Genomic DNA, 23,710 nt, shown 5'->3' with positions numbered 1-23,710 from the left:
AAGAGTTTCTATAGATTCTATTGCTTTCAAAAAGTGATTTTAGATTTAACTAAATAGTGAGAGCGTACGTTAATATAAGGTCATAGTCTGATTCAATAGAGCGAGAGTTTGGGGAAAAGACTTTTAATTGATAGTGTCTACTAAAAGGACTTATTTTAAAAAGACCAACGAAGATTTGATTCCCTAATCACGACGAACTACATACCGATATCCGTGTTATTTGATATTTAATCTAGATCTAAATTTAGTTTTACTATTCCCCCTAATCATCAAAGTATCATCCGCCTTAGCTTTACGCAGTAACCCTAGAAAAACGGTATATCGATTCATTAAGCCCTTGTGGGATCGATATCTTTTAAAACTACGCGATTAGACTGTGCACTTGCAGTTAATACCCCGATAGACTCACAAAGTCGCGATCAAGTTTTTGGCGCCGTTGTCGGGGACTTCTATTTAGTCGATATCGTAACTCTTCTGTTACGCTGTAGAGACTAAGGCAATTTTTATTTTTCCTTCTTTTTCGTTGATTTGTATGCCACACACTCGCTCACAAGGCGAACCGTACTACTTACGAATCAACGACGTTGAACGATATCTCCGATTATTACGACGAATTCGGGAGTATCGTGCTACAAACAATCTTCCTCCAATCGAAATTCCTGATCTCAAAAATCTTCTTCCTTCGACGATACCAGCGATGGCAGAACCAGCTCGTGCTCTTCGAGATTACGCTTCTCCATCGCAAGATGAGCCGCATTCGAGTATTGCTCCACCCGCAATCGAAGCGAACAACTTCGAACTTAAACCTTCGCTGTTGCAGGCAGTGCAACAGAACCAATTTTCTGGAACCGTTAAAGCTTCATTTATCCGTATTTGTCCAATACGCTGATACCGTTAAAGCTAATGGTGTCACTTCAGAGGCAATTCGACTTCGTCTCTTTCCTTTCTCGTTAAGAGATAAAGCTAGAAGATGGCTTCAGTCTCTTCCTTCCAACTCAGTCACCACATGGAATGAGTTGAAGAAAGTCTTTCTTGCCCGATATTTTCCCCCAAGAAAAACAGCTATGTTGAGAGCCCAGATAAATGGATTTAAGCAAAAAGACAACGAATCTCTTTTCGAAGCATGGGAAAGATACAAGGACATGATGAGACTTTGCCTACACCATGGTTTGGAGGACTTGTTAGTAATTCATACCTTCTACAATGGTCTCTTGTACAACACAAGGTTAACAATAGACGCCGCCGCCGGTGGTGCGCTTATGGAAAAACCTTACGCTGACGTTTATCAACTTATCGAGAGCATGACCCAAAATCATTATCAGTGGGGAAGCGACCGAATAATGGTAGAGAAACCTCAAACAAAAGGGGGCATGTACGAGATAAGTAGCCTTGATCATGTTAATGCAAAAGTGGATGCTCTTGCCCAGAAAATCGAAAGTTTAAATGTATCACCTCCAACCACCGTGGTTGCCGTAACTCAAAATTGCGAAGTCTGTGGAATTCAAGGTCACACGCCTACAGATTGTCAACTCCTAACAGGAATTCAAACAGAGCAGGTGAACTATGCTCAAGGAAATCCCTACTCGCATACCTATAACTCAAACTGGAAGAACCATCCTAACTTTTCATATAAAAGTAACAACGCTCTATACGCACCAGGTCAAGCTCCTAGTCAAGCCCCAACTATACCTCCTGGATATCAAAAGCCGACCCCATCTACACCTAACAATAACGTTCCTAGGAAATCCAATTTGGAAATCATGATGGAGAACTTCATAGCTTCTCAACAGCAAACCAATAAAGAGTTCTTAAACCAGAATGTACACACTAACGAACAGATTAAACAACTAGCAAGTAAAGTAGATGCCCTGGCTACCCATAACAAAATGCTGGAAACACAAATCTCGCAAGTAGCTCAACAACAAGCGCCTACTGCTGCCCCAACTGGTACCTTTCCTGGACAGCCCCAACCTAATCCGAAAGGCCACGCTCATGCAATTATATTAAGAAGTGGAACAGAGGAATAAGGTAGACCCAAGGATTGAGAACCAAAACTCTAAAAAGTCAACTGAGGAATAAGGTAGACCTAAGGAAAAGGAAGAGTGTAATAAAGAAACCGTAGAAAACAAAGAACCTTATGTACCTCCGCCGCCTTACAAACCACCTATCCCTTATCCTCAAAGGCTAATTAAAACCAAAGACGCGGGCCAATTTAAAAAATTTGTTGACCTACTGAAACAATTAAACGTCACGATTCCTTTTACAGAAGCTATTACACAGATGCCTTCATATGCTAAGTTCTTAAAAGAAATTTTATCTAATAAAAGGAAACTTGAAGACAGCGAAACCGTTACACTCACTGCTGAGTGTAGCGCAATAATCCAAAATATGCCTCCTAAACTTAAAGATCCTGGTAGTTTTTCTATACCCTGTCATATAGGAAAATTTGTCAGAGATAAAGCCTTATGCGATTTAGGAGCCGGTATCAGTGTTATGTCCTTGTCCATATGCAAGAAACTTGAAATGGAAGAATTAAGACCAACTAAAATGTCTGTGCAATTAGCAGATCGTTCCGTTAGATATCCTGTAGGAATTCTTGAAAACGTTCCCGTGCGCATAGGTCAATTCTACATTCCCACCGATTTTATAATTATGGACATAAGAGAAGATGAAGTTACCCCCATTATATTGGGAAGACCCTTCTTAGCAACCGTCGGTGCTATCATAGACGTAAAACGAGGACGACTCACTTTCGAAGTAGGAGAAGAGAAAATTGAGTTTATTCTTTCCAAATTTTTGAAAGCACCTGCAATAGAAGACACATGTTACTTCATGGATATCATCGATGAATGCATAAAAGAAACAGAATTAGAAAATGACGAATTGTCCGACTATCGTGTAGAAGACAGACTGAACCAATGTTTAGCAATAACATCAGATCCTACGCAATGCCTTAAGAAACCAACCCTCGACCTGAAAACACTTCCCGAAAATCTGAGATATGAATTCCTAGACTTAGAACTTGAACGACCAGTGATAGTCAATGTAGACCTAGGAAAACTTGAAACCGAAAAACTCCTACATATTTTAAGAAAATATCCAACCGCACTAGGATACAACATCATCGATCTTAAAGGGATAAGTCCTTCTATTTGTATGCACCGCATCATGCTAGAAGAAGACTGTAAAACTTCTAGGGAACATCAGAGGAGACTAAACCCGATCCTGAGTGAGGTAGTGAAGAAGGAAGTAATGAAGTTATTAGAGGCAGGTATCATATATCCTATATCCGATAGCAAATGGGTTAGTCCTGTACACGTAGTACCAAAGAAAGGAGGTATAACAGTGATCGAAAATGAAAAAGGAGAAACTATAACCAAACGAATTGAATCGGGATGGAGAATGTGCATTGACTATAGGAAGCTAAACAAAGCAACCCGAAAAGATCATTTTCCTTTACCATTCATAGACCAGATGTTAGAGCGACTAGCCAAGCATTCTCACTTCTGCTATCTGGACGGTTACTCAGGTTTCTTTCAAATACCAATTCATCCTGATGACCAAGAAAAGACAACGTTCACATGTCCTTTTGGTACCTTTGCTTATCGACGAATGTCGTTTGGCTTGTGCAATGCTTCTGCAACCTTCCAAAGGTGCATGATGGCAATATTCGCCGTTTTTCTCGAAAACATCATGGAAGTCTTTATGGATGACTTTTCCGTATGCGGATAAAGTTTCGAAGAATGTCTTGAAAACCTAGAAAGAGTTCTAGAACGATGTGTAAAAGTAAACCTAGTACTTAATTGGGAAAAATGTCACTTTATGGTACAAGAAGGAATTGTTTTAGGACACATCATATCAAATAGAGGAATTGAAGTCGACAAAGCCAAAATAGAAGTAATCGAAAACCTTCAACCTCCGAAAACTGTGAGAGAAATACGAAGCTTCTTAGGACATGCCGGTTTTTACCGACGATTCATTAAAGATTTCTCTAAAATAACTAAACCTTTAACCAGATTATTAATGAAAGACGCTGAATTCATCTTCAACAATAAATGTTTAGAAGCATTTCAAACACTTAAACAAGCATTGATCTCCGCGCCCATAATGCAAACCCCGGATTGTAATGAACCTTTCGAAATAATGTGTGATGCAAGTCACTACGCCGTGGGCGCTGTTTTAGGACAACGAAAGGATAAAAAACTTCACGTCATATATTATGCGAGTAGAACTCTAGATGAAGCACAAATGAATTACGCCACGACCGAGAAAGAACTTTTAGCAGTAGTATTTGCACTAGATAAATTTCGTTCCTACTTGGTCGGAGCTAAAATAATCGTTTACACTGATCACGCTGCCATTAAGTACCTCTTAACAAAAAAGGACGCTAAACCTAGACTCCTAAGGTGGATCTTATTGCTACAAGAATTTGATTTGGAAATCAAAGATAAAAAAGGAACTGAAAACGTAGTAGCAGATCACCTCTCTAGACTTGAAAACCTGGAACCAGAAAGAACATCGATCAACGATGATTTCTCGTACGATAAACTTATAGCTAATTTGGAAGAAAATAGAGCTGATGAACAGGTAGAGACCACCTTGGCGGTATGCGTTACACCATGGTACGCTGATTTTGTCAATTATTTAGCCGCCGGAGTGGTTCCACTTGATTTATCTTACCAACAAAAGAAACGATTCTTCCATGACATAAAACATTACTACTGGGACAACCCTTTACTTTTCAAAAGAGGCCCCAATGGTATTTTCCGTCGCTGTATACCTGAAGAAGAGGTAGAAAGTATAATTCAACATTGTCATTCCGCTCCTTATGGTGGACATGCAAGTACATCCAAAACCTGCTCTAAAATCCTACAAGCCGGTCTTTATTGGCCAAACATATGGAAGGATGTGCATGCCGCTATCAAGAAATACGATAGGTGTCAACGCACAGGAAACATATCTAGACGTGACGAAATGCCGCAAAAAGGCATTTTGGAAGTAGAAATTTTCGATGTGTGGGGAATAGATTTCATGGGACCTTTTCCACCTTCTTTTGGTAACAAGTACATACTCGTAGCGGTTGACTACGTATCAAAATGGATTGAGGCTATAGCTTCTCCAACAAACGACACACGAGTAGTAATTAGACTCTTTAAGCATATAATCTTTCCAAGATTTGGTGTCCCAAGAATAGTAGTCAGTGACGGTGGATCTCATTTCATATCTAAGATACTTGAAAAATTATTGTTTAAGTATGGTGTAAAACATCGAGTAGCAACACCTTACCATCCTCAAACTAGTGGACAAGTGGAAGTGTCTAACAGAGAAATTAAACAGATATTGGAAAAAACAGTCGTTACATCGAGGAAAGACTGGTCATCAAAATTACCCGAAGCTTTATGGGCATACCGAACCGCTTACAAAACTCCCATAGGAACAACTCCATTTAAGCTTATTTATGGTAAATCTTGCCACCTCCTAGTGGAGTTAGAACATAAGGCCTACTGGGCTATTAAAAATTTAAATTTAAACTATAAGGCCGCCGGTGAAAAGCGAATTCTTGATATAAACGAATTAGAGGAACTTAGACAAGACGCATACGAAAATGCCAGAATCTACAAGGAAAGAACGAAAAAATGGCATGATAAACGTATATCAAGGAAAACTTTCAAACAAGGCGATGTAGTCCTATTATTTAACTCTAGACTTAAGTTATTCCCAGGAAAACTACGCTCTAGGTGGTCTGGCCCTTTTCAAGTCATTAATGTCTTTCCTAGTGGGGCTATAGAAATTAAAGGAAAATCTATTGAATCATTTATCGTAAACGGGCAGCGTCTAAAACATTATCATTATGATGAAAACAATGAAGACTCGCAAGTCCTGCACTTAGACGTATTGTCTCCAAAATTAATAGATTAACGTTTAATAATTTTATGTCGAGCTTGCGACATTAAACAAAGCGCTTCGTGGGAGACAACCCACAAATTTTTATTTTTCTTTGATTATCCTTTTTGATTTTATTCAGTTTTCACTCTTCATTTTCTTTATTTTATTAAATTTTTCCTCTTTTCTTCTTTCGGCATCTGGCCAAATCCTGACTAAATTCTTGTTTTCCTTTTCTTTAGTTAACACTAACCTGATGGGACATATTGATCGCATGGGTATCAAATTCCGAGGGAGAGCTCAAAGACAAAAATTTGAAGAACTAGCTGAGAGAGAGATGCACCCAAGTTTTTATGCTGATGATTGTGCAATGACCGTTCTTGGGCTAAGAGATAGTGTCCTATATCTGCTGAGTCAAATAGGGTGGGGAACCACTCCTATTCGGAGACAATTTGTTACTTACCGGAGGCTAACTCTAGAATTCCTTAGCTCCCTGATTTATTTACCAAACCATGGAAAAGGAATAAACCGAGGTTTCATTCAATTCAGGATGTTCAATATGGAGTATCAGTATAACATTCAAGAATTTACTAACCTCTTAGGGTTCCCTACTTCTTTTGACACATTCACCATGAGCCAAGAAGACCTTTTTTAATATGGAGAGCTTGAGCATTTTTGGGGAAGTTTGACGGGAAATGACGACCCTGAGGAACATGAGTTTCTTTCTGGAAACATACATAACCCAGCATTCCGTTATTTCCACAAGATCCTAGCACACATTCTTTTTAGGAAAAGATAAAACATCACCACAGTATCACGTGGTGAACTCTTCATAATATTTTGTGCTTCCCAGAACCGTCCAGTGAATGACGCCACTTATATGTTGGCGAGTTTTGACCTCCTCATTCAAGATGATCGTGCACCGATTCAAATAGGAGGATTGATAACTATGATTGCTAATGCCATTGGATTACGCCAACCCATGCTTGATTTGAACCTTTTTGTGGTATTCAACCTATGAATATACTTTTCCTTTTCAACACTATGTTTATAGGAAACCTTGGACCTGAAGAGTTTGAACTATTTATTAACAACCAAGCTTTTTACCTATTCACCATGCCCAGCCTGATGACTAGTGTCCATAACCGAAATAATTGGCTCTACAACCTGGATGGAGTACCTTCTCCTGTTAGATCTGTTGAAACCATCCAAGATTATGAGATTCTTGACAACCAGATTCCTTATGCTAAGTCTGATCCGCAGACACCAACTGGTTACCATGATGATGCCTCTCCACCTCATCCTATCCCGTCTGCAGAATCGGCAATACCTGATCTTAGACATCATATGCCCGGAACTGATTATAATACCGCTATTCAAGCCTTGATGTCAGAACAAGATGCCATTAGAGAAGAGTTAACTAACATGGGACATGAATTTCTGGAATACATGAGTAGAATGACAAATCAATTCCACGAGTTGCTACACCGTGTCAATTCCTTTGCTCCTCCGACAAGAGATTCTACAAGTGACTAGAAGAATTGCAGTTAACTAGTTTTAGTTTTAGGAAATTTATAGTTTCGTTTGACATTATTTTTATCTTAGTATTTACTTTTCGCATGTTTTATTTTATTCTCAAATATTCCATTATGTTTATTTTTATGAAGCTATTGGCATTATTGGTTAAATTAAATTTTATCTTAATCTATGCACTATCTAAAGTTACCAATAATGATATTTACTGTATGCTACTACTTACATGGCCTATTAGAAAATATATATATACACTATGGTGTGGTAGAGTAGCATTCATGGCAATTCAAAAAAATAAAACAATAGCAAATATAATAAACAAAACTAAAAAAATAATAATAAAAACATTTCTTAAGCTTCCACGCATGCTGTCACGAGCGTAGTGACCGTTGCATGCTCAGAAGTGTGATGAGCGTCACACATACTTTCATGGTCGCCATGCAACCCATGACGCTCGTAACACACTCTGTCACGAGCGTGACAACGTGATTCCTCGTAAACATTGTTGACCGTTATGGTCATGACTGTTACTCCCCATCTTTTCATCTCCCCATTCAACCCACCTCTTTACTCCATTTCACTCACATTCATCCACATTTATTTTTCTCTCACCCACTCCTCTTCCCAATTTCAAAACTCTTCCTATAAATACCTACAATACATTTCTTCCTACACCACATCATTCCAACAAACCATTCTATACAAATATATTTCACCCTCTTTTCCTTCTTTCTACCTACCTATCAATATGGCAGAGAACCAACATCAAGAAGTGCAATTCGGAAATATTATTTTCCGATCTGAAGATAGCAACTATCAACGGGAGCAGTTCGTTCGGTTCCAACAATGCGGTGTCATATCTACTAGGTACCCAGATTTAAATTGCTTACAAGAATTAGGATTACTTCAAGGTGTGCAATGGCTGCTTAGGCTTTCTGATTTAACTTTTCTTTGCATACAAAATCACCCAACATACCCATCACTCACCTTGGAGTTTTTAAGTTCTTATTCCTACACCACTCCACCCGGTGAGGACGAATACTTAACCGGTACCGCAAAGTTCCGTATGTTCAACACTGAGTACTCACTATCTCAGGAACAGTTGAGTGTCATGCTACACTTTCCTGTAGGAGACCAAGTCCACCCAAGAATCCCTCCAAACTCAGAATGGAACACGAACGCATTCGACCTCTTTGGAAAAATATCCGGTGTGGAAACCACTAATTGGGATGCACTACTTGCTTCGCACATACACAACCCCACTATCCGGTATTTTATCTGTATTTTGCAAAACACCATCTTTGGAAGACCCAACAACAGCAAAGTCAACACGAAAGAATTATTCTTCCTACACTGCATCTTTTCAGCCGACACAAAGGTAAACGCCGCCTTTTTCTTACTTCACCATATCCGTACCCTTTGCGCTCGAGGCCGTCAACCTTTTGTGATTGGAGGATTAATAACCACCATCGCACTCGGCTTAAATCTAGGAGACCGACTTCAAAATTTGCAATCTTTGCCACCCCCTGTTTATGGATATAAGTTATTGTCGCTCCAGCCGCTTAATCAAAAATAGGGTAGGCGGGAAGTATTATATTATGGTGAATAACCAAGAAGTCCCAAGCGTTGTTTTGCCCAACATTGCCCTCACCGATGTCACCAACCCCAACCGATTCATCTACGATCTGAATGCTCCCGAACCTACCGAGCCTACTCAAGCAAACCCACCCCCAGACGATTTTGATGAAATGGAGCAAGGTGATCAAGGTCCTGAACAACATTCGGTCCCACATAATCCTTCTGATAATGTGGTTGGTCCATCCTCCGACGTCGTCGAAAAAGAAGGCCCGCAACAAATGATGACATCATGGATGCTATTGAACATCAAGCCCAACGGCTTGATGCCATGCATGCGCAGAATAACGAAGTAATGCAACTGATGCGCCAGATGCAACAACAACAAGAAGCGAGGAATGCAATAACCGACCAGCGGTTCACTGACTTTCTTAACAGGTTTGATGACTTGGAAGTACGTCAACGATCACCGGGTCCGAGAACAAGAGGACACAGGCAGAATTGAGTTTGGGTTCCTTCTTTTTTTCCTTTTCTTTCGTTTTTTGAAACATTGGGGACAATGTTTCATTTAAGTGTAGGGGGGAAAACTTTGTTTCAGTTATATTTATTTACCTTTCAATATTTCCCTTTCAAGTATGTTATTTCCCTTTTATATATATAAAATAATAATAATAATAATAATAATTTATTTTAAGTCAAGTCCCTAGTGTGAATTTTTTTTATTATCTATTCCCCTCAAATTTTCTTGAGCCATAACAAACTTCAACACACTCAATAAGTATAAAGGATGCTTATTTTATACAACCTGAGTGAAATTAAGACAAAATTATTACCGCCCCAGCACTCTAAAAACCTCAGCATGTTAGATCAGGCTAAGTACCTATAATACCAATTCCTTGCACTTTTAGTTTTATAGTAACCCCGAGTAGTTTATACGAGGAGTCGGCACCATCTTAATAGCAAATTACGTGGAGAGCCGATGAATATAAGTGAATGATTCCCAAAACAACATATTAAAAATCAGGAAATGCACTAATTAAGTTATGTGATCCTTACACAATCATTTAATCCAAAGGTTGCGGACCCTACAAAAACGTAGTATGAACGACCCATTGTGAGTTGGCTCAGCGGTTTCTGGTGCTGAACTTGGTAGTGCGGACTACGGTCCGATCCCCCGCAATTTGCAATGGACCAAATAACGAAGTTACCCAACTTACGTACCAGAACTTCTAGCTAAAAGGGGATCAGAATCGCTAATCGGTTACTCCACTATGTGCGCGAAAGGATAAAGGGCTTAATGTGATTTCGCTAGAATGAAAACGGGTGAAATAAGAGTAAAAGAACTAGGCCGAGCTATAATAGCATGACTCGAAATGGTTTGCATAAGGTGAGGTTATCTAGTGCTGTTACAGTAATTTTTGATGTTAAGATTAAGCTCAAGTTATTTCTAAACGAGATTTACTTGCAACCTATTACGAATTGATATGTGTTTGGAAATGTTATCTGGCTAATATTTGAAATCGATTTCCACATTGTATCTAGCTTGAGGACAAGCAAAAGTCTAAGTGTGGGGGAGTTTGATAACATGAAACTATATCACATTTTTAGACTTGATTTAATTAAATTATATTGTTATTTGATTCAATTTATTTTATATTATTCGATATTACTTGGTATTCTCTTATTATTTATTTCAGGTAACACTATTTGAAGCATGTGTGAAAAAGAAAGAAAAGGGGTGCAAAAAGAGGATTCTCTAGGAAAAGCATCTCACAAAGCCCAGCCCACGTTTGGGGCAAGCAAAATGGCTGTGACGACCGCCACACTCACGTGCCGAGCGTCACGCCTCTTTACCTAGTGTTACGACCGTAACACATAGTGTGACGGCCGTCACACCCCCACTCTTATATTTTGGCTTTGACGCGCGTAACAGAAGGACGTTCTCTCCTATTTTTCCTCTTGACTCGTTGACACTTTGGAACCCTACTGAAGATGCTTTTGAGGAAACGATTATTTTATGGATGAATATAAATAGACCCCAAAAGATCCAATTGAAGAGAGACGTACGCCGTGCAATATTTTCCCTGCTTTCTAATTTTCCAGCATTCTATTTTCTTAGCATTTTATTTTATTTTCTTTGCTAGCTTAATTTACTAAGCATTCAATTTATTTTCTCACGATAGTTTCTACACCGGAAACTATTGTGTAATTTTTACTGGATCTAACCTTACGTTAGATCATAGTATTTTATTTCTTTGTTTTTACCTTCCTGTCTGATCAAGAATTGTGAAGAACAAATCCAACCGACTTGTGGTGGAGTGTTCGAGCATCGAAGCTAGGGGATAAAACCAAGATTTCTAGTAATTTTCCAGGTTCATTAATTAATTGAGTTATTATTTTAATTTACATATGCTTTGTGCTGCTATTTATATATATTGTTTGTTTATTATGGTCGTATTTATGCATGATTGTTGTTTATGCGTGTTTAGCATGTCCGGCTAATTAATTTAGATATCGGTATGTAAAGTAAGCGGAATAAAGGAATCAAAACTGAGTTGGTTTAAATTTATTTAAAACTATAGCCACTCTTTTTCTGGTCTCAATTTACAGAGTTAATACCAAAGTTTTTGTACGAGAGTAAAAGACATAAAGAAGTTAAAATCAATAAAACGACGGTTTAAGCTTTTAACTGGACAGTGTAAATTGAACATTAACTTTAAATCAGGGCGAAAACAATTTTTAAAGTTAATTAAATTCCAATCATTTTCAAAAATTATTTTTAAAGGTTAAATGTGAGGACGAGAGTTAAGCATTTAAGTTTAATCATATAGTCTAAGTCAACAGAGCGAGAGTTTGAGACGAGGGCGTTTAAACGGTTAGTGTTTTCTTAAAAAGAGTTTCTATAGATTCTATTGCTTTCAAAAAGTGATTTTAGATTTAACTAAATAGTGAGAGCGTACGTTAATATAAGGTCATAATCTGATTCAACAGAGCGAGAGTTTGAGGAAAAGACTTTTAATTGATAGTGTCTACTGAAAGGACTTATTTTAAAAAGACCAACGAAGATTTGATTCCCTAATTACGATGAACTACATACCGATATCCGTGTTATTTGATATTTTATCTAGATCTAAATTTAGTTTTACTATTCCCACTAATCATCAAAGTATCATCCGCCTTAGCTTTACGCAGTAACCCTAGAAAAACGGTATATCGATTCATTAAGTCCCTGTGGGATCGATATCTTTTAAAACTACGCGATTAGACTGTGCACTTGTAGTTAATACCCCGATAGACTCACAAAGTCACGATCACCTATCAGGACTATTAGCTTTATTGGCTACATGGGTATAACTCTCTTTTGTTTCAGGGTGTGTAGCTTTTGGCCTTCATATCTTCTCATTTTTCTGTATTGGAGTTGCTTTCTTCAAGGCACAATCATGTCATATCTTCAAGCACTTTTGACAATATCTAGGTTTCCATTCATATTCAATTTTTTGCTTCAACATTTTTCCATTATGATCCTTGATCCAAACATGGTCCCTAGGCATCTTCGTTATGTCTACTTCTACCAGCACCCTGGAATAGGATATCCTAAGTTTCCTTGTCGTGCATTCACACTAGCTATCTTTGATATACTATTTTCACCCCATAAGTTGCAGTGGGAGGTGTGGAATTGCAGTCCGTAAGGGGAGAACACACATCATATCCTAAGTTTCCTTGTCGTGTCTCTCTTTTAATCTCTTAATGTAACTTCTTTTGTCATGTCACTCCCTCGTATGTAAAACGAGTTTCTTTTATGTAATGTAATGTTATGAAGAAAGAGAAGAATACAATATCAAAGGAGGTCAACCTTGAAGATCTTGCTTGGAGAAGCCTAGATCGTTATTAGGTTAGCTTTGGTTCTCTCATTGGCTTGGGAGAACAATTGCGCTAAGGGTCATAACTATTTCATTGTGAATGTATGTTGATGCATGTGAGAGACGATTTATATGATAAATAAGCCGATGAGATCAAAATAATTGCAAATTCTCTCAAATTAAATATTAAATTTATGCTTTCCAAGTTTTAGCACCCATCAAGACTAGTATCGAATAATGTAGGTTTCGCCTACGCGAGGTGCATATTCTATATTAGTAAGGTGCGATGGGATAATTGTAATATCCAATTGCTAAAACAATGGGTCAAACTTAACTAAATAAATTATAATAAGATTATATATGTTTAGAAGCAAGAGTTGGAAATGGTCCATGTGATGGATTGGAATAAGGAGTTATTCACCCAACTAAAATATTCTAGAGTTGTATTAGATACAATTGGAAGGAGTTCCTACCTAAATAACCTAGATTTGTGTAATCCGCCTACGCGGACTTAAAACAAAGTGAAATGTGGATCTCGACTCACTAGAAAATCTTCCAACGGGATTTTCCGAATCAAGGAGCTCATATATATATCTATATATATATATATATATATAAAAGTTATTAGGTAGTTTCACCGAACAGAGTTTTAGACAATATTTTTTATTTTATATTAGATATAAAATAATAGTATAACATAATTAAAAGGGAAATGCCTAAAAAAAGATGTTTCACTTTGAATTGGAGAAGCTTCACATGCTTCTAACCCAATGTACTTCAATATGACGTAAGTGTTTGCTTTTCATTTTATACCCTCACCAGTCTGTCACCGACAAATCCCCTAATCTATTTCATATTTCACTTCCCTACAAAATTACCATTTTATCCCATCCTTCAATTCTTCAACCTACTCTCTTTTCCAATCGATCGGGGTGGTGAGTATTTAAGTCTAAAGTTTGATGACCATCTGAAAGAGTGTGGGATCCTATCCCAACTTACTTCTCCCGGAACACCCAAATGGAACGGTGTCTCCGAGAGAAGAAATATAACCTTGTTAGACATGGTCTGATCCATGATGAGTCACGCTGATCTTCCAAACTCCTTTTGGAGGCATGCACTATTGACAGCAGCTTACACACTTAACTGTGTTCCATCCAAAAAGGTTGAGAAGACACCATATGAAATATGGAGTGGTAAGAAACTACACATGTTTTACATGAAGATTTTGGATTGCGAAGTTTATGTGAAACGATAAATTTCAACTAAGCTTTAGCCAAAATCTGACAAATGCTTATTTGTGGCGTATCCTAAAGAAACAAGAGGGTATTACTTCTACAATCCTTCTGAGGGAAAAGTGTTTGTCGCTCGAACTGGAGTACTCCTAGAAAAGGATTTTTTTTCCAAAGGAATCAGTGGGAGGAAAGTAGAGCTTGAAGAAATTCAATAATCACAAAGCATTAATACACCTGTGGAGGAATTGGAGCAGGAAACACAAGTAGTTGTGGAAGAGCAACCTGCTCAAGTAGAACAAGACCAACGTAGGTCAAGCAGGATACGTCACCTACCTGAGAGATATGGATATCTCATAACTGACCAAGGTGATGTATTACTCATGGATCAAGATGAGCCTGTGACCTACCAAGAGGACATAACTGGTCCCGAGTCTGAGAAGTGGCTAGAAGCCATGAAATCTGAAATGGATTCCATGTACACAAACTAGGTTTGGACCTTGGTAGAGCCTCCTGTAGGAGTTGACCCTATATGATGCAAGTGGGTATTCAAAAAGAAGACTGACATGGATGGTAAGGTACATACTTATAAGGCAAGACTGGTTGCAAAAGGATATAAACAAATTCATGAGGATGACTACGATGAAACCTTTTCACCAGTTGCAATGCTTAAATCTGTTCGGATTTTACTTGCTATCGCTACATATCATGATTATGAAATATGGCAGATGGATGTCAAAACTGCTTTCCTTAATGGGAATCTTCTTGAGGATGTGTACATGACACAACCTGAAGGATTTGACATACCAGAAAAAGCCCAAAAGATATGTAAGTTACAAAGATCAATATATGGATTGAAGCAAGCTTCCAGAAGCTGGAATCTTTGTTTTGATGAAACAGTAAAACAATATGGATTCATCAAGAATGAAGATGAGCCTTGTGTCTACAAGAAGGTTAGTGGGAGCATGATCATCTTCTTGGTATTATATATAGATGATATATTACTCATTGGAAATGATGTCCCTACCCTACAACAAGTAAAGTCTTGGTTGGGGAAATGCTTTCTGTGAAGGACCTAGGTGAAGCAGCCTATATATTAGGAATCAGGATCTATAAAGATAGATCACATAAATTGCTTGGCCTAAGTTAGAGTACATACATAGACAAAGTGCTGAGACGCTTCAATATGCATGATTCCAAGAAAGGATTCATACCTATGCAACATGGCATGTGTCTATCAAAAACACAATCCCATTCGACTAAGGAAGAAAGGGATCACATGAATAAGATTCCATATGCATCTGCAATAGGATCTATCATGTATGCCATGTTATGTGAAGGAGAATTTGCGACCCAAAGCGCAGCGGAAATTAAAATTTCTCCTTTAGAGATCCTTACGAATGGTCATGATCAGTGATAGAATATTTACCTCTTGTGACGGTTGAAACCTTTGGTGCAGATCTCTTGTAACGATCAAAACCCTTTGATGCAGATCCACGAAACGATCACGAACGTTGAACGATGACAACGTCTCTACTCAGTCCACACGAACGGCTTCCTTCAATCTCAGTGCTAGCTGGTACGAATGAAGGCTTTGAGTGAGAGAGAGAGAGTGAGAGAAAACGAAAATAATGCAACCGCAAATTTTTGCTTCTGCACAAGGGTTCTATTTATAGAACCACTTGTGTGGGCTTCAAGCTAAAAGTCCACTTAAGTGTATTTTGGCCCATATCTTATAATATGCCCAAAATCACTTAAGCTCATGGTACCTTACCATATTTCGTATTCTACTCAAGTACATCGTACCTTACGATGCTCTATAACTCACTTAAGGGCACCGTACCTTACGGTATTCCTTAGTTACTCTATCTCTCATTAATCCGTCCTTTGTGTGTGACCCTGTAGGTTTTCGTGACGTTGGCAATTATATTAAATCACGCATTTAACATAATAAACAGTGAGCGGTATCTAGCAACACATCACTGCTACCCAAGACACAAAAATGTCATGTGATCTGACAATTCCTTCTATGATAATTATGTGTATAATTACCCTTTTGCCCTTATGTCTATATTGAACACAAGGCATAGACCGTGTCATCCTTGTCCAGTTCAATATTGGGCCCATAGACATTTATCCTGTTATGCAGGATGGGCAAATTCCATCTAGGTCACTCATGTCCCTCAGCATGCTTTGTGGAGTACCCATCAACTGTCTTTATGGTTATCCAGTTACGGACAACGTTGGATCAGCAATAAAGCACTCGACTCTACATCTAGGGTCCATAGTGGTTTCAGGTCGAAGAGTAGAATACACTATTATCACCATGAGAATAACTTATGACACCTTGCATAACTTTCTATATAGTATTCTCATAGCGGGTCAATCCGGTATAAATATTACTCCTAATATTCATACCTATGTTTAAGACTTGATAACTCTTTATCCATGATCCATGAGATGTGATCATCAGTCTACAAACATAATAGTCTTAATGCTTTAATGTTATCCCACTTCACACTAAAGCTCGACTACGAATACTTTAGGAATAGTGTCCTTATGTTTAATGTGTTCTCATGATTAAGTCACACTTAATACATTAAACGGACTATCTATTCCAGGGACTTTATTAATCAACCATAATAAAGAGAATGCCTTTTATTATTCGATACAAGTACCAAAATGTATTGGCCTCTAGGGCTTACACCAACATTATGTACTCAACCAGATGTCTCGTATGCTTTAAGTGCAACGAGTATGTACCAATTTGATCCCGATGATGCTCATTGGGTAGCTGTCAAGAATATCCTTAAGTATTTGAGAAGGACTAAGGACTCATTCTTGATATATGGAGGTCAGAAAGAGCTTGCTGTAATTGGATACACCGATGCTAGCTTCTAGATAGATAAGGATGACTTTAGATCGCAATCTGGTTATGTGTTTTGCTTAAACAGTGGCGCTGTGAGCTGGAAAAGTTAAAAGCAAGATATAATTATTGATTCTACAACCGAGGCCGAGTATATTGCTGCCTCAAGTGCAGCAAAGGAAGCTGTTTGGATCAAACATTTCATTAGTGAACTTGGCATAGTTCCTAGCATTGTGGATTTCATTGATCTCTATTGTGATAACAATGGTGCTATCGCACAAGTTAAGGAGCCTAGATCTCACCAACGATCCAAACACATACTTAGACGTTATCACCTCATTCAAGAGTTAATAGATAGAGGAGATATGAAAATATGCAAAGTATCTACACTTGACAATATTGCTGACCCATTGACAAAGCCTCTTGCGCAGCAGAAGCATGATGGTCATACTAGATCTATGGGCATTAGGGGTATGCATGATTGACTCTAGTGCTAGTGGGAGATTGTTGGTGTAAGCCCTATAAGCCAATAATTTTGGTACTTGTGTCAAATTATTCATTAATAATAAAAGACTTTTTCTTTATTATGTTTGTTTAATAAAGTCCATAGAATAGCTAGTTCGTTTAATGTATCAAGTGTGACTTAATCATGAGATCCCATTAAATACAAGGAAAGTATTCTTAAAGTATCCGTAGTCGAGCTTCGTTGTAAAGTGGAATAACATTAAAGCATTAAGACTATTATGTATATAGACTGATGATCACATCTCATGGATCATGGATAAGGAGTTATCAAGTCTTAAACATAAGTATGAATATTGAGAGTAATATTTATACTGGATTGACCCGCTATGAGAATACTATATAGAATGTTATGCTAAGTGTCATAAGTTATTCTCATGGTGATAATAGTGTATACCACCCTTTGACCTGAAACCACTATGTACCCTAGATGTAGAGTCGAGTGCCTTATTGCTGATCAAACATTGTTCGTAACTGAATGACCATAAAGACGGTTGATGGATACTCCACGAAGCATGCTAAGGGACATGAGTGACCTAGATGGAATTTGTCCATCCTGCATAACAGGATAAACGTCTACGGGCCCAATATTGAACTGGTCAAGGATGACACGGTTTATGCCTTGTGTTCAATATAGACATAAGGGCAAAAAGGTAATTGTACACATAAGTATTATCACAAAAGGATTTGTCAGATCACATGACATTTTTGTGTCTTGGGTAGCAGTGATGTGTTGCTAGATACTGCTCACTATTTATTATGTTAAATACGTGATTTAATATAATTGGCAATGCCGTGAAAACCTATAGGGTCACACACAAAAGAACGAATTGCTGAGAGATAAAGTAAATAAGGAACACCGTAAGGTACGATGCACTTAAGTGAATTGTAGGACATCGTAAGGTACGATGCACTTGAGTAGAATACGAAATATGGTAAGGTACCACACGCTTAAGTGATTTTGGTATATCATAAGATATGGGCCACATACATTTAATTGGGCTTTTTTAGCTTACAACCCACACAAGTGGTTCTATAAATAGAACCCTTGTGCAGAAGCATTTAAGTAGTTGTAATTTTGTTTCTCTCACTCAAAACCTTCATTCGTAGCAGCTAGCACTGAGATTGAAGGAATTCGTTCGTGTGGCTGAGTAGAGGCGTTGTCACCATTCAACGTTCGTGATCGTTCCGTAGATCTGCATCAAAGGTTTCAATCGCCACAAGAGGTAACAATTCTATCATTGATCATGCCCATTCGTAAGGATTACTAAAGGAGAAATTTTAAATTCCGCTGCATTTTGGATCGCGATTCTCCTTCAGAGAAAACATAAGTTTGAGTTAAAAACTTTGAGAAATAAGGCGTGGAGAAGTCTCACATTGATTAGAAAAGTGGAGACCTGAGCATTAATAAGTGAGAGAACCCACATACATATCACCTTAAAGTTTTAGATGAATATTTGATGTGTCTCTCATAAAGTGTGTTGTTCATAAAGAAAGACCCAATATAAAAATATTCCCTCGTATTGAAACCCTAACAAATAAATCTTTTAGAAGAAGTTATATATTCAAATAGCTTCCCAATGTTTTGATGTAGCTTAATAGAAGGATATAATGGTGTATGACTAAACTTAGAACATACTCCCTCCGTCTCATAATAAGAGTTTTATTTGAGCTCTGCGCGATTCTTAAGAAAATGATTAGATTTGTTAATTTTAATAATAAAGTTAATATTATTGACCAAAATATTTTTATTTATTAGTTAGTGAAAAAAAAAACAAATATATCTAAAGAGATATTTATTTTGAGATATATAAAAAGTGTAAATAAGACGTTTTTTATAAGATGGAGGAAATAGTAAATTTGTTTCATGTATCAAATTTAAAGTCGGTTAAGTAACATCAGAAGAAGAGTTTTAAATTTTTAAATTTGTTTTTTTTAGCTCATATTAATAAAAATATCCTGTTTGATAATTATTATTTAATTTTTAACTTCTATCTTTTTTATTTATTTTATAGTTTTTTTCTTAAAAACTATTTAAAATAGTTTTTGAACTTATAGTTTTTAACTTGTCACTTTTTTCCCCACCTTTCTTATTTTAACAAAATTTTATTCTGACTCTTAAATTTACTACTTTATATATATATATATATATATATATATATATATATATATATATATAAAAGTTATTAGGTAGTTTCACCAAACAGAGTTTTAGAGTTTTAGACAATATTTTTATTTTATATTAGATATAAAATAATAGTATAACATAATTAAAAGGGAAATGCCTAAAAAAAGATGACTCACTTTGAATTGGAGAAGCTTCACATGCTTCTAACCCAATGTACTTCAATATGACGTAAGTGTTTGCTTTTCATTTTATACCCTCACCAGTCTGTCACCGACAAATCCCCTAATCTATTTCATATTTCACTTCCCTACGAAATTACCATTTTATCCCATCCTTCAATTCTTCAACCTACTCTCTTTTCCAACCGATTCTCCTCCCACCAAATCTCCAAACCCAATTCAAGAAATCTAAAACACCCATATAGCTATTCAATTATTATTATGTATTTATAATTTCTTTTACGTAGATTTAATTTGTATAAATATTCAATTAAATCACATATAAATATTAAACTATTTTTTAAATCATTTAAAAATATAAAATTTTAAAATGATTTAATTCTATGCATATATATACAAATATTTTAATGCAAAAAATTTAATCACTTTTCATGTATAATAAACAATTAGTGTGGAAGCTGTCAAGTAAAATGTGCCACCTTACACTACATTAGTGAAAATAATGTGGTGCTTGTAATCTAATTCATCTCCAATAGACACATGAAAAAATTAATAGGGTCAAAATTCGGAAAATAAATACACAAATAATTATCTATGAAAATAAACAAATATATTGGGATACAAGTATATTTATATCTACATAATATATATTTTTATATTTTTATTTTTATTATTTATTATATAATATTAATATAATAATTTTATAAAATGAATCACTATTAAATTTTATATAAATATGTATGTTTAAATACTATAAGATACAAATACGAACCTAAACATTAATGAATCTAAGTACATGTAAATATAAACTCGGATAATAAATTTTTTTTTAAATAGTAAATATGAAAATGAGTATTAGAAACCCTATTCATTACCCTCTAGAATAACATTTTTTTATATTTTATTTTGTTTCTCCAATATAAATTAAAAAAAGTTGTGATTAGGTGATTAATCAATGTGCAAGTAGGTAAAATATATACTTTCATATACTCATAAATTAGTTGCCAAGTCTTTTTCTATATCTATTTATTATTTCCAAAAATAAAATACTTTATATATTTTATATTTATTAATTATACTTGTTACCTTGTTCTTCACTCAGAAATGCACACCTTATAGCTGCAAAGAAACGCCATAGAATATAACAACGCAGTTCGAGATAAAGTACAGATCCAGCTACATTCTCTTCTCATCTTTGATTCGAATCCATGGCTTCCAAATTGCTACTCATTGGTGTGTTTGTTCTTGACTTGATTGCTTTTGGACTTGCTGTTGCTGCTGAACAAAGAAGAAGCACTGTGAGTAATTAATAATCACTTTTCAGTTTAAGTGTTTTTGTTTTAGGTAAAATCGAAAATTAGAATCTGGGTTTGTGTCAAAATTTGTTTTTGGTTATGGGTTTTGGAGGAATTGTTGAATCGTTGAAGGTTATAAAAGAAAGTTTTCGTCTTTTTTTCTTTTTTGTTTAGTTTTGATTGTTAATAACATGTGAAAATGTGGGTGAAGCTTGAATCTTTAAGCTTTTTGTTTTTCTTTGTATGGATTAAAGATTGTGAATTTAGTATTGGGTTTATCATTTGTTAGCTTAAAAGGCTTCAATTAGTCTCATTGTGTTTATGAATTTTACAATTGAAACTATCTGCAAATATTTGTGTTTATGTGACTTTGTTTGTTCCTTGGCTTTTACATTCAAAATTTTAAACTTTTCTCTCTTGAATCAAGAATTTAATTGTTGGTTTAATTGGTTTGTGATTTGCTTTGTGTTTGCAATTAGAGATCCAGATCTGTAAACAAGATGAAGTGTTGTTTTGAAACTTCAGATCTCTCATTTCCTCTTTATTTATTTAGCATATGTTTGGTTCTGCCAGAAAAAAAAAATTGATTTTGAGTGAATTCTGGTTAAAAGTGATTTGTTTGAATAGTTTTATGCAAAATTGAGTTCAACGGTCAATTTCAATGTAAAAATCACTTTTAAACTCAAACCCTACAAATTATAGCTTCAAGTAGAATCAATTTTTGAGGCAGAATCAAGGCTATTTTAGAAGAACTAAGCAACTCAAAGTCATTTCAAAATCAATTCTACGCCTCTAGAATTGCCTTAGTTGCTTTTTCCTTTGCTCGATTATGAATTTATGATTATTTACTTGCTTTTCCTTAATGTCAACTAAGAATTGCTTAAAGAACTAAGTAGTCAAAGTTCTTACAATCCTAGTCAAATGTAACTCATAATTCAAGTAAGGAATTCTTACATTTACGGAAAACATTATCTCTGTTTTCATTTGGTAGGCCAAGATTGTTCCAGACAGGGATGAAAACTATAACTATTGTGTCTATAACTCGGATATATCAACCGGTTATGGTGTTGGAGCATTTCTATTCCTCCTTGTTAGTCAAATCGTCATAATGGTTGCCAGTCGATGCTTCTGTTGCGGGAAGCCTCTAAAGCCCGGAGGCTCAAGGGCGTGTGCAGTCATTCTTTTCATAATCTGCTGGTATAAGTCTTAACATAATCTAAAAATTCAGATAATTTTATACCAAAATGGAGTAAAACAGCATTTTAGTCTTTGAAATTGTAAGAGCCGGACAATTTAGTCTCTCAAATTTGCGAAATAGCTGAAATGCTGATTTTGAACTTAAAACACTTTGCTTTTGCAACTCTATCTTTCAGGGTGCTTTTCTTGATAGCTGAGATGTGCTTATTGGCGGGATCAGTTGAAAATGCTTACCACACAAAGTACAGGACCATCATTTACAATGATCCTCCTTCTTGTGAGACAGTAAGGAAAGGAGTTTTTGCTGCTGGTGCCGCCTTCATTTTCTTCACCTCCATTATTTCGAAGTTCTATTACATCAACTACTCGAGTGCAAGGGAAAGTTTCCAACCATATCTTGGAGGTGGTGAGACTGGCGTCGGGATGGGAACCTACAAATGAGCTTGTTAGTCTCGTTCTTGTCTAAAATGTGGCTATATCTGAAACTTGATTCCGTAACATTTATGTCACATTTATTATATTTTACGGTTTTAGAGGCTATACTAGAATGTATAAGTTGTATGTTAGTGATTTTTGTTATTGTTGTTGTTACCTATTGTCTTTTTAATCGACGATGATTGGATTCATTACCTCGTACATTTTTGGGGTGTTCTTTGTCATATATATAAATCAATTTATAAGAGAGAATGTTTTGTTGCATTGTTGGACACTTGATCTGTATAAGTCTTTGTTATCTGCAACATTTGTTTCAAAATGTTTGGTTATCTGATATGAAAGCCGGTATAGCATTTTTAATTTCTGCTTTTAGCGTTCTGTTTTAGTATTTGGAATTTGAAGTTTTTAGTTTAATGTCCGTTTTTTTTTATATATGTTTATCTAGATTTTATTTGTGTGACATGTTTTATTTTCTATATAAATATTTAGTTTAACTGTTTTGCAGCTTCGGCCATTTGTCCGTTACACGATTCGATATTTCTCATATCCATTTTTTGATGATCCGTTATTTTTCGCCATTGATATTTGACAATCCTGGTTACAATCTCACTTATAAGAGATATTAGGTTCATTAGTGTAATGATTCGTTCTCTCATATATCAAATATAATTTTTCTTCTTCTCTAAAGTTACCGATAACAATTTGTGTCTATTGTTAAGTTTCAATTCAATATTCCGGTATCATATAATTTATTCAATCCAAGGGGTATGACCTTTCATTGGTGAAAAATATCTAAATGATCAATCATAGTTGAAATGGTACTTTTCATGTTAATTTTCTAATTCTTAATCACAAGAATTGAGATCAATGGTTTAGAAAAATGATTGTGATTTTCTCGGTTCATGATGTGTATGAACTAGTGATCAATGATGTGACACCTCTCCTTGCAAATCTGCTAGATGCTCAGAAGGATGCTCACAAGAATGTGAGGACGAAAGACAACAAAAC

The 23,710-nt window shown here is 36.1% G+C and overlaps 1 protein-coding gene and 1 non-coding gene across 2 annotated transcripts; one reads left to right on the top strand and one right to left on the bottom strand.

Moving 5' to 3' along the window:
- Nucleotides 1–1,064: 1,064 nt before the first annotated feature.
- LOC127089373 (small nucleolar RNA R71) lies at nt 1,065–1,171 on the bottom strand. The gene has a single exon (XR_007790981.1). It is a non-coding gene; the product is annotated as a small nucleolar RNA R71 (small nucleolar RNA).
- A 19,661-nt stretch (nt 1,172–20,832) lies between these two features.
- Nucleotides 20,833–22,966, top strand: LOC127086382 (uncharacterized). Its single transcript, XM_051027141.1, has 3 exons — nt 20,833–21,073; nt 22,062–22,267; nt 22,444–22,966. The coding sequence occupies exons 1-3, from the start codon at nt 20,984–20,986 to the stop codon at nt 22,706–22,708; spliced, it is 561 nt and encodes a 186-aa protein (XP_050883098.1). The 5' UTR covers nt 20,833–20,983; the 3' UTR covers nt 22,709–22,966.
- The last annotated feature ends 744 nt before the right edge of the window (nt 22,967–23,710 follow it).

Source organism: Lathyrus oleraceus, chromosome 5, assembly GCF_024323335.1.
Source record: "Lathyrus oleraceus cultivar Zhongwan6 chromosome 5, CAAS_Psat_ZW6_1.0, whole genome shotgun sequence".
Taxonomy (NCBI): domain Eukaryota; kingdom Viridiplantae; phylum Streptophyta; class Magnoliopsida; order Fabales; family Fabaceae; genus Lathyrus; species Lathyrus oleraceus.
The sequence above is the reverse complement of the archived record's forward strand: the minus strand, read 5'-3'. Positions and strand labels throughout refer to the sequence as shown.

Bases quoted from the DNA above. Each gene is read 5' to 3' on its own strand.
- LOC127086382 (XM_051027141.1), top strand. From the start codon at position 20,984: ATGGCTTCCAAATTGCTACTCATTGGTGTGTTTGTTCTTGACTTGATT. The intron at 21,074-22,061 runs GTGAGTAATTAA...TTCATTTGGTAG, and splicing joins CTGAACAAAGAAGAAGCACT to GCCAAGATTGTTCCAGACAG. The intron at 22,268-22,443 runs GTATAAGTCTTA...TCTATCTTTCAG, and splicing joins ATTCTTTTCATAATCTGCTG to GGTGCTTTTCTTGATAGCTG.